Source organism: Hyla sarda, chromosome 1 (genome assembly GCF_029499605.1).
Source record: "Hyla sarda isolate aHylSar1 chromosome 1, aHylSar1.hap1, whole genome shotgun sequence".
Classification (NCBI taxonomy): domain Eukaryota; kingdom Metazoa; phylum Chordata; class Amphibia; order Anura; family Hylidae; genus Hyla; species Hyla sarda.
Window position 1 is genome coordinate 64,963,946 of NC_079189.1, and position 12,218 is coordinate 64,976,163.

The 12,218-nt window shown below is 41.0% G+C and overlaps 1 protein-coding gene across 14 annotated transcripts in view; it reads right to left on the bottom strand.

Annotated features, from left to right (window-relative positions):
* Positions 1-12,218, bottom strand: part of PROM1 (prominin 1) — a 249,618-nt gene that overhangs the window by 26,760 nt on the left and 210,640 nt on the right. For 12 of the 14 annotated variants that reach the window (XR_008888453.1, XR_008888450.1, XR_008888448.1 and 9 more), the window contains exons 20-23: positions 11,757-11,774; positions 4,447-4,500; positions 1,931-2,011; positions 1,630-1,698 (exon numbers count right to left, since the gene is read on the bottom strand). Coding sequence is in view for 5 of the 14 variants with exons in the window: in XM_056555186.1 (XP_056411161.1) it covers positions 1,630-1,698; positions 1,931-2,011; positions 4,447-4,500; positions 11,757-11,774 (222 nt within the window). In the remaining 9 variants the exon portion in view is untranslated. The remainder of the gene's footprint in view (positions 1-1,629; positions 1,699-1,930; positions 2,012-4,446; positions 4,501-11,756; positions 11,775-12,218) is intronic. The other 2 variants (XR_008888451.1, XM_056555187.1) reach the window with 1 other exon arrangement.

The following is a 12,218-nucleotide window of genomic DNA, read 5'->3' on the forward strand; positions in this document are numbered from 1 at the left end:
ATGTTCCCTGTGCCACTGGCTGCAATACAACCCCAAAGCATGATTGATCCACCCCCATGCTTAACAGTTGGACAGAGGTTCTTTTCATTAAATTCTGTTCCCCTTCTTTTCCAAACATACCTTTGCTCATTCCGGTCAAAAAGTTCAATTTTAACCTCAGCGGTCCACAGAACTTGTTTCCAAAATGTATCAGGCTTGTCTGTATGTTGATTTGCAAAGTTCAAACGCTGATTTTTGTGGTGAGGACATAGAAGAGGTTTTCTTCTGAACACTCTTCTATGAAGAACAGTACCACAACTCCAGTGTCTGCCAGATCATACGTGGGTTTTGAATTGTTTTTCTCACAATCCTGCGAGCTGTTCTGTCTGATATTTTTCTTGGTCTTCCAGATCTTGCTCTAACTTCCACTGTTCCTGATGACTGCCATTTCTTAATTACATTCCGAACAGAGGATATTGACAACTGAAAACGTTTTGCTATCTTCTTATAGCCTTCTCCAGCTTTGTGAGCGTCAACTATTTTCAGTTTCAGATTCTAGACAACTGCTTAGAAGAACCCATGGTGCTGATTGTTGGGGCAAGGTCAGATGAGACTGGGCATTTAAAACCTTTGAGATTGACATCACCTGGTCTTCCCAGATGATGATTGAGAACAATCCATGACACTGGCAGGTCTCAGCTTTGCAAAGAGGGCAGTGCATGCTATAAATTCTGCAGGGTGCCCAAACTTTTGCAGACACCAATTTTATGTTTTCTGTTATTTTGAAAGTGTAAATGATGGAAATAAAATCTAACTTTTGTTGACATATTATAAGAATGTCTAATCTGTAATTTGATGCCTTTTGGAGATTTTTCCGTCTTTCCTTGGCTTCTTTATGCACATTAATACAAATTTTTACCTGGGGTGCCCAAACTTTTGATCCCCACTGTACCCTCCTTGTTTTCACACGGCGCCTGCTCTATCTGTGTCAGTTCCCTGCCGTGCTGCAGCTCCTTTGGTCTGTGTTGCAAAAGTTCCTTCCTGCTCAGCCAATCAGTGACTGCAGCAGGTCCTTGTGCGACACAGACACAATGAAGTGGAACATGGGCGATAGCGGGTGAGGCAGGAGAGCAAGGGGGGTAAGTATATGTTTTTTTCTATTAAGCTGTACCCTGAGCACAGTTAAATAAAAAAATAATTCTTAGAAATATACCTTTAAGAAGATTGCACTTCTTAATAAATTGAGCGACCTGGAAGCCAGCAGGATTTTTCTTAAAACCGATGTGTAAAACATTGTCCCTATTTTATCCTAAGGAACTCCAATAAATTGATCTGAGATTTTGACACTGCAGAAGACATTTCCTAATCTCTCATTGGGTTTGCAAAACCATCTCTAGTTACTAGCCCCCGGTCCATTGAGGGGCACTGGCAACATCCCCCACACTTTTTACATTATCCTATTCTGTCACCGAACTAAGGGCATTGTCATTTATTTTTTTAAATTTTTATATAATAAATTATTGCAAGCTAGGGCTTGTGGGCCTGGCAATAGTATTAGAATGTTATACCAGGCATTTATAAAAAGCTGACTATAAACACTGACTGTACATTTTACATTAAAAGTTCTACAATAAATATATAGTTACTTACTGAATCTTTCACCCACTGAACATACTGAACAAAATAGCCGATCACTGTATCCATAAACTTTTTAGATTCCTGAAACAAAACATAAATTATTAGTAGATTTTACCCAACTTTTTTTTTTTTTTTTAACTGTATCCAATGAGTAGTTCATAAGAAGTGACGTTTATATCGCTGAATCTGCACTTTTTAATCTGGCTGGTGTATAGGCTGGTAGCACATCATACTGCCTGACTTCTAAAACAATATGCTAGAGCTCTGATAAATGCTAACTTATTATAGGGATCAAATACAACAAATGTCTTACCTGCTTTATAATTGTAGAAGCATTATTATTGATCAGTGTTTGAGCTGCATCAATGGATGAAATGACATCATGCACCTTTTCCTGGAAAAAAAAAAAGAACTACTTATAAAGATATGCCTCATTGGACACCATTTATACACTAAGAATTTCACGCCTCATTTCCTACCATATTTGTTGTATGTCAAGTGGTAACATTAAAGGGGTACCCCAGGGAATAGAACTTATCCCATAGCCACAAGATAGTGGAAAAGTGTTTAATCACAGGGTGTCAGACCACTGGGACCCCCGCGATCTCCAGAACGGGGCCTGTCTCTTCCAACACAAACTGATTTCAGGAGTGACAGACCGCTCCGCCAATCAAAAGCCGCAACAATGTCCTGTCTGCTGGTGGAGCAGGCTTTCACTCCTAAGACCAGGAGCCTGAGCACTCTGAGGTAGGAGAGTGGCCCTGTTTTGAGGATTGCGGGGCATCTCAGTGGTCGTACACCCCCCACAATGAAGTTTATTCCCTGGGTAACTCCTTTAACATTACTCCAAACCCTACTAGTAGATGCATTAGCAGTTCTAATGCTACATACTAGCAACCAGGGTACATTTAGATTGCCATGTGTGTTCCTATGTCCCTGCAGGAGAACCTTTTGCATTTTTATTTAAATGGGTTCACACATAGTATTTTGATCAGTGTTTTAGCCAAATTCAGGAGTGCATCCGACACAATAAAACTACGATAAAAAGATTTGCAGCTTTTAAAGTGTTTTGTAGCCACTCCTGGGTGAAGGTAAACATACTGATAAAAATGAGGACCAAATACTAACAGGAATAATACATGTAAACCCAGTCTGATTCAATTAGATATGCCAGAAAATTACTGTAGGATTACTATGTACAAGAATGTCAGGAAAAGAAAAAATCTAAGCAGGACGGAAAACATTATAGAGAGCATTACTAGTTGTAGGTACAGTATGCCCAGTGACTAAAGACAGTTCTGCGTAGCCTTCAAAATTTGCTAACTAAATCTTATCGTTTTATATAATATAATATGCAATAATTTAAAAAGGAAACTGAACAAAATCTCACACTTTTCCAAGGTGCTGTGTACACTATAGGTCCTCAACATTACAAGCAATAAAAAAATTGTTGAATGTCACAGGGCTGTACAGTAAAAGTCTGTGGGGTGCAGCTTAAATGGGCACTCTCATAAAAAAAAATTTTGTTATTGCACTCCTTATGGTAAAGAAAAAAATCTTTCTAATGTACTTTGTTTAAAAAAAAAAAAAAAAGTTGTTTTATTTGTGTTTAAAAAAGCCTCCACTAGCTGTCTCCCTACTTGTCCAGAGCACATTTTCCCCCCATCTTTTGCACAGACTTTGGACTCCTACTGGCCTGGCAGAAGTCCAAAATCAGGAAATGCTGTGTGCAGCCTTATCCAATCAGAGCTCATCTCACACACTGAATTGCTCTTGGCTGTGTGTAGCAGAGTGAGGGAGGAAGTTCTCCCCTGTCTGGCTTCAGATGATGTCACGCCTGTCAGAGAACTAACAAATAATAAAAATAAAGGCAGGGGGTGGTTTATCATGATGGGGGCAGTGAACTGGGAGGATTATAACATAGAACATGAGAGGTATTCTTTAAGCCAGTAGCTGCAGATCAGGAAGTCTGTATAACTTCAGGCAATAGCTGCAAAGCAGGAAGTGATATTTAAGAAGGGGGCGAAGTTTTGATACAAGGGTGCAAGGCTTGCAGGAAATTTGGACTTGAGGGACTTGAATCAACTGTCAGCCCTGCATTGTTGTTATTATGAAAATTCGCTCAGAGTTTTACTGTAAAGCATTACTGTCATTTAGAATAACGGTTAAATAATAAAAGGTTAAATCTGCTAGCCAGCCGGGGAGCGGAGCATGTTGCTTTGAACTTCCCCGGCTTATAACTGGTGATCGCAGAAGGTCTTAGTAGTGAAGCCCAGGATGATCTCAACTCATGACCTGTATGAGCAACACGTCTATAAGCCCTGGCCTATATAACTAGCAGGAACCTGAAAAGAGGTCTGTTCCTAGCAGTCTTCTAGTTCTCTAACTGGGAGCACATGGTGAGTGAGCGTTGCCATCTGTTCACACTGGTGGGGTATTGTGCGGCAGCCATTGCTGCAGTTGGCACCATGTCTGTGAGCTAAGTCAGGCAGTATTGGAGTTGCTCTGCCACTGGGCCGTTCCTCTTATGTGCACTGATGTCGCAGCAGTGATTGTCGCCGCCCAACGCCACGTCATTTAATGTAAGGGACCCGTTACACACAGATGGACGTGATGTGACTAACAGACTTGCACTTTATTATCATAACATATACTATGATCTGCTGGCTTTAAAATTTTACTGAGAAGCACAGGATCTTTGTGCAAGATGTAGATGCTTCAAAAGGTGTTTTCAATTACAGTAATGCTTTAAGAATATTGGGTTAATATTGACAGTGTATTATATTTATACATGATATGGATGTCATATTGTAGTCATGAATTGCATACCTCAATATCAAATGACGTCCTCTCAAGCAATTTAATACTTTGATTTAAAACACTCTGCAAAATAAAAAGATTTCCATCAACACAATAGGATTGGTTAGTAGCATAATCATTCTGACAAATACATAGTAATAAATAAGCATAAAATTATCATGCAAGCATTTCAACTTGTTTGACTCGCCTCAGATACTGTAATAAAACACACGTGTGCAATAATTAGGAACAAAGAAGAACAAGGAATAGAAGCTTGTCCCAATCTGTCAACATTCAAAACATGAATGGTAGGTATAGCCAAAAGGTATTAAATTAAATACACACAATGCATTTCTGGGCAGTATTAGCCCTTTCATCAGACCAGATGAAAAGGCTAATATAAGCTAAAAACACGTTATGTATATATAATTTAATAAATTCCTTTTGGATATACCTACCATGGATAATAAAGTGCATACATCTGTACTACAGTAAAGTACAATTGCCAGTGTTACACTGACTTTCATTCAGCCTGAGAGGCTGAGCCTCATAAGTCATTGTACCTGGCAACCTTAGAAGGTGCCATGTGAACCATTGGAACTCCGGAATCGCATTGCCAGGTATCTGATGGGTGACAGGAGAAGCCCCCTCCCCTGTCATACCTGTAAGTGCGGCGGTCCCACTGACCGCGGCATCTACAAGGTTAACTGTCTGGCTCGGAGCTCCGATCTGCTACTGACAGTTGTGACAGGACCTCTGCTGTAGATGACAGCCGGCTACCGTTGTTTCTCAGCCTGTTAACGCTCTGTGACGGGTAGAAAGATCAAAATGTGCCCTCTAAAATAAAAATTTCGAACAATTGTGCCCCAGATAATATAGTGCACCACACAGAAAATGTGCCTTTCTTCATGCTCCACAAAGTAATAGTGCTACCTATTGTACCCACACAGTAATACCCTCATAGTGATCTTCTTAGAGCCAAACACACTGTAATAGTGCCCTACACAATAATACCCACCATTGTGCCCTCTAAAAGTAATAATGCCACTTTGTGCTTCTTCGAACAGTAACAGAAGCACCTCTATGCCTCAAAACTGTTATATTGATCACATTTATGACCACCACAAAGTAAAAATGACCATCTTTGTGCCCCTGACAAGGTAATGTTGCCCATATTTATGTCTCCTAAAATGTAAAAAGCTTTCAGAAGATAAAATGTTATGTACCTAATATGACTGATTTCACAAAATGTTCTTTATCAAATGTTCTTTGTATGATTCTTGCACACTTGGCTTAATATGGGCAGATATTACCTGTATCGGCAACAGTGTTTGGTCTGTGCAGCTGGACTTCCACTACAAGGCACGCTTTATACAAGCAAGTGAACAATTGAAAGGGGGTAAGCTGACTTTTCTACAAAGTTTTTTACCCCATATAGCTATACAACTTTGGGAAGTGGAAGCTGCGTGTGATCAGTTTTAATGGACTGACCACCTTAGTGAGAAAACTGAGGTGTCTAGACAGCCAAACTAAAAAGTCGCCATTTGTACCACCTTCTAACCCAAATGAACTGGGATAATAGTTTTATTACACTGAAGTAGAATTTTTATTATTTTTATTATTATTGACCCAATAGTTAATCCAAAAAAGATACTCTTACAAACAACTTAATAAACCACAACATAATATTCACTTACTAGCCACCTTCTAAGCTACCAAAACCTGACATTTCCATCTCAGCGTATGGCACTATCATGATTTCCAGGCAGTAGGCTGCCTTGAGGTTATTCTAGACTCTAGACCTTTATTCTAAACAATATGGGGTGAATTTATCAATGTACAATGTTTTTTTGGCTCTGCTTGGCACAAAACATAGTTACATAGTTAGTATGGTTGAAAAAAGACATACGTCCATCAAGTCCAACCAGGGAATTGAAGTGAAGAGTGTAAGGGGAAGGGATGTAGTTTTATAATTCTGCATAAGCATTAATGTTATTTTGTTCCAGGAATGTATCTAACCCTGTTTTAAAGCTGTTAATTGTTCCTGCTGTGGACCGTTCCATAAATTCACAGTCCTCACGGTAAAGAAGGCGCGTCGCCCCTTTAGACTAAACCTTTTCTTCTCCAGACGGAGGGAGTGCCCCCTCGTCCTTTGGGGGGGGTTTAACCTGGAACAGTTTTTCTCCATATTTTTTGTATGGGCCATTTATATACTTATATACGTTTATCATATCCCCCCTTAAACGTCTCTTCTCAAGACTAAACAATTGTAACTCCTTTAATCGCTCCTCATAGCTAAGATGTTCCATGCCTCATATTAGTTTAGTTTAGTCTCTGCACCCTTTTCAACTCCGCAGTGTCCCTTTTATGAACAGGCGACCAAAACTGAACAGCATATTCCAGGTGAGGCCGTACCAATGCTTTATAAAGGGGGAGTATTATGTCCCTGTCCCTTGAGTCCATGCCTCTTTTGATACATGACAATATCCTGCCGGCTTTGGAAGCAGCAGCCTGACATTGCATGCTATTCTGTAGTCTGTGATCTACAAGTACACCCAGATCCTTCTCTACCAGTGACTCTGCCAGTTTAATCCCCCCTAAGACATACGACACATGCATGTTATTAACATATTGCACTAAGCCTTTTTTTGCCCACAGCAGCTTTATGTACAGTCAAATTTCTGTTTGTGGATGCAGTGGTTAGGTATTTACCAATGCTTTGGCGGTTCTGCTATGCTTTTAAAACCACCTTATATTTGGTTTTCATCATTTTAATAATGTGAAATAAATTTTGGACTTTTAAAATCACTTTTTGGGAGCTGGATCCTGCACTTTTCCATTTAAGGACCTATTTATTGTCAGGATCCGGACTGGTATGCAGCGAGGACACTGGAGGTGGATCCTCTGTGTCAGTGGGGTGATGGCGTGGGCCGTACCAGGGGAACGGAGTCTATTGGTTACTGGTTTTCACCAGAGCCCGCCGCAAAGCGGGATGGACTTGCAGCGGCAGGTAACCCCCAGGTCATTCCACCCGATAGCGACTCAACCCCAACTGACGGCTGAGACAGGCGCGGTACACAGGGACAAGGCAAGAGCAAGGTCGGACGTAGCAGAAGGTCAGGGCAGGCAGCAAGAGTCGTAGTCAGGGGCAACAGCAGAAGGTCTGGGTACACAGGCTTGGGAACACACTAAACGCTTTCACGGAGCACAAAGGCAACAAGATCCGGCGAGGACAGGAAGGGGAAGTGGGTTTAAGTAGTGCTAGGGTGTAAAACACTGATTGGGCCAGGCACCAATTAATGGTGCACTGGCCCTTTAAATTTCAGAGAGCCGGCGCGCGCGCGCCCTAGAGAGCGGGGCCATGCGCGCCGGGACAGAACAACAGGAGGACGGGGCAGGTGAGGAGATTGGGATGCAACCCGCGGGCGGGCACGTCCCGCTACGCGGATCGCATCCCCGCCGGTGAGAACAGTGCAGCGCTCCCGGTCAGCGGGTCTGACCGGGGCGCTGCACACAGAAGAACGCTGCGAGCGCTCCGGGGAGGAGAAGGGACCCGGAGCGCTCGGCGTAACATTTATCATTGCAACTTTCTCTGAAATGTCGCAAATCCATGTTTAAAAATGACTAGCCACAGCAGTGTTTGACAATGTTTTATATAAAATGAAATTATCATGAAAAAAAATACAATTTCTGTTCTTGGAATTGCCCCCTCCACTATTAGCATCAACAGTTCGTCCACAGACTTTGAAGACAAATGGTTTAAGCTTTTAGAAACAGACTTTGGCATCTTGATTAAGAAGATTACTGTAAAAACCTTTCCTCCAGATTAGCAATACAATACAGCAACACACATCACTTAGAACAGCCTTGTTTTTCCTTTCAGTTTGAAATTGACTGTGCTGAGGTAATTTCCCCTAATTGTGTATTGCTCAGACAAATTTATCTTATGTTGTGCGTAATTTCATAAATTTGTCGCACGTCAGCACTTTCACAGCTGAAAATTATTGATTGTAAAACACGTCAACCATAAACAGTAATGATAAATTCCCCCCAATATTTAGTCACTCGCACTGTCTTTGTCAACTGCACCCCAAAAACATCTCTAGAATCCACCCTTTTATTACTGTTCATATAGCTAAAACTCTGACTATTGCTCCAATGTATTCTGACCTTGATTACTGTATCTCTATACTCATCACTCTCCCCTCTCCCATCCTTTCTAAATGCAGCAGCCCAACTCATCTTCCTGTCCATCGGCTACAGCAATGTCTTCCCCCTGTGCCGGTCACTACACTGACTTCCCATTAAGTTCAAAATACAATTTAAAAATCTCACTCACAAAGCTCTCCACAGTGCTACACCTACCTACATCTCCTCCCTCATTTCTGTCTGCCATCCTACCTAGGCTCTACGTTCACCTTACAATCCTAAACTAAAATCTGAACCTCCCACCTTAATCTAAATACTTTGGCCATGACCACATGCCCATGACCCCATACCACTATAAATGCACTTCATATCTGAACACACAGAGGTGTGCTGGTAACTGGCTCATCCACCTTTATGTACATGCACATGTAGATTTGGAAAGTCTTCGGATTCTTTAATTTCTTACACATTTTGTTACGTTGCAGGCTTTTCCTCCATCATTCTGCACACAAAACCTCATAAAGACAAAGAGAAAACAAAATGCTACAAATCTTTTTCTAATTTATTGAAAAGGTAAAACTAAAATGTTGCATTGACATAAATATTCAGACCCTTCACTATGTACTTAGTGGAAGCACCTTTGGTAGCAATGGATGGGGGCTGTAAGTGGACAGTTATTTTTAAGTCTCTAGAAATGTTCTACTGGGTTCAAGTCAGGACCCTGGCTGGGCCACTCAAGGACATTCACAGAATTGACCATAAGCCACTCCTGTGTTGCCTTGGCTGCGTGTCTTTTGTCATTTTCTGGTTGGAAGTTCAACTTCAGCCCAGTCTAAAGGTCCAGATCACTCTGGACTTGTTTTTGCTTAAAAATATCTCTCCTCCATTCTGCTTTTCTTCAACTCTGACCCTGACCAGTGGTATTGTCCCAGCCACTGAAAAACACCCAGGATGATGCTGCCACCACCATGCTTTACTGTAGAGGTGGTATTGGGCAGGTGATGAGCAGTGGTTCGTGTCCTCCAGACATAACGCTTAAAATGGAAAGTTCAATCTTGATTTCATCAGACTAGAGAATCTGCTTTTTCACAGTCTCAGAGTCCTGCACAAGTTTTTTTTGCTAACTCCACATGAAATTTCATGTGTCTTTTACTGAGGAGAGGCTTCTTACTGACCACTCTGTCATCAAGCCCTGATTGGTGGAGTGCCCCAGCGATGGTTGACCTTCTGGAGGTTTCTCCAACTTGGACCACAGTCAGAGTGACTACTGGGTTTTTGGTCACCTCTCATTTCAAGGCCATTCCCTTCTTATAACTTAGTTTGGTGGGGCAGCCAGCTATAGGAAGAGTCCTGATTTTTCCATTTATGGAGACCACTGTGCTTTCGGGAACTTTTGTATCCTTCTTCAGCACTTGGGAACTTTTGAACCCTTTCCAGATCTGTGCCTCAACACAATCTCGTCTCTAAGCTCTACATGCAGTTTTTTTCCAACTCATGGCTTGGTTTTTGCTCTGATATGCATTACCAGCTGTGAGACCTTATATAGACAGGGCTGGGTCTTTCTAAATCCTGTCCAATCAACTGAATTTACATCAGGTGATGCCAACCAACATCTCAGAGATGAAGTGAAATGGGAGGAGCCCAGAGATAAATATGAAGTCTCATAGTAAAGGATCTGAAATTATAAAATTCTGTGTGATGGGATTTCGAGTGCAGATTGATGGTGGGGAAGCTTGATTTTTTTAAATTAATTATTTATATTTTTTATTAACATAACAAAATGCGATCCAAAGGATCTAAAGACGCTCCGAATGCATTGTGTAGTATCCTGTTTATATATGATTTCTGGACCATTATACAAATAAAGCACTTTCTGCCTTTAGTCTGAACCCCATTCTGTATAGATTGTAAGCTCTTGCGTACAGGGCCTTCACTCTTCTTGTTAGAATAATTAATGTGTAATTCTATAATGTCTCATTGTCTGCGGAATACGTAGACACTATATGAAAAATCTCATTATTATTATTATAACAAAGCAAAGTAATAGTCTGACCTGGATAGACATGTCTTTTTTTCAGTCTTACAAACTATGTTAAAGGGGTACTTCACTGGAAATGTTTTTCTTTTTTTATCAAATGGTGCCAGAAAGTTAAACAGATTTGTAAATTACTGTCCAGAATAGGAACAAATTCCCATAGCAAATCTATCCTGCTCCGGACAGTTCCTAAAATGGACAGAGGTGTCAGTAGAGAGTACTGTGGTCAGACAGAAAATAAATTCAAAAAGAAAAGAACTTCCTCTGGAGCATACAGCAGCTGAAAAGTACTGGATGAATAATTTTTATTAAAATAGAAGTCATTTACAAATCTGTTTAACTTTCTGGCACCAGTTGATTAAAATTTTTTTTTCCAGGGGAGTACCCCTTTAATAATAAGCCCCTGCCGGTTAGTTTCTCTTAGTACGCAAATGTTTCCTCTCTGTCCTTCATCCAAATATTATATACAGTATAGATGCAATAAATTCGATCAGATGAATTAGAACTGTCATACACAGCAACTGAGTTACCAGTGTCAAGTTGGAGATCCCTTGTGTAGTCCCTACATTTGTGTAGTACATTTTATTTATTTAACTGGTGCCAGTAAGTTAAACAGATTTGTAAATTACTTCTATAAAAAAAAAAAAATCTTAATCCTTCCAGTACTTATCAGCTGCTGTATGCTCCACAGGAAGTTTTTTTTTTTTCTTTTTGAATTTCTTTTCTGTCTGACCCCACTGCTCTCTGCTGACACCTCTGTCCATGTCAGGAACTGTCCAGAGAAGGATATGTTTGCTATGGGGATTTGCTCCTGCTCTGGACAGTTCCTGACATGGACAGAGGTGTCAGCAGAGAGCACTGTGGTCAGACGGAAAAGTCATCCAAAAACAAAAGAACTTCCTGTGGGGCATACAGCAGCTGATAAGTACTGGCCGGATTAAGATTATGAAATAGAAGTAATTTACAAATTTGTTTAACTTTAGTTTTTTTTTTTTTTTTTTTTTATAATCGTGTGCCACAGTGTACCCCTTTAAGCCTTCTTTTATCACAAGATGGCACTGAAGACAAAGGATCTTTAATAGTAATATATAACACCACAGGTACACCACAGGTAAAACATACATTTACAGACGTGCAACATGTCACGTATCCTTACCCGGGCTTTAACATATTTCTTGAAAGGCAGAAGGAGGAATAAAAAAGCAACATCAACAACAGTATTTAAACTACACCGTGATTCCAAGACTAGCTGAGAGCAAACCATTGTTTAGACCATTGGTCTTCAACCTGCAGACCTCCAGATGTTGCAAAACTACAACTCCCAGCATGCCCGGACAGCCGTTGGCTGTCCGGGCATGCTGGGAGTTGTAGTTTTGAAACATCTGGAGGTCCGCAGGTTGAAGACCACTGGTTTAGACCATTAGTCTTTAACCTGCAGACCTCCAGATGTTGCAAAACTACAACTCCCAGCATGCCCGGACAGCCAACGGCTGTCCGGGCATGCTGGGAGTTGTAGTTTTGAAACATCTGGAGGTCCGCAGGTTGAAGACCACTGGTTTAGACCATAATAAGATGTGTAAGCATGCTGTATCATACAACAGCCCTAAAACTATGCCAT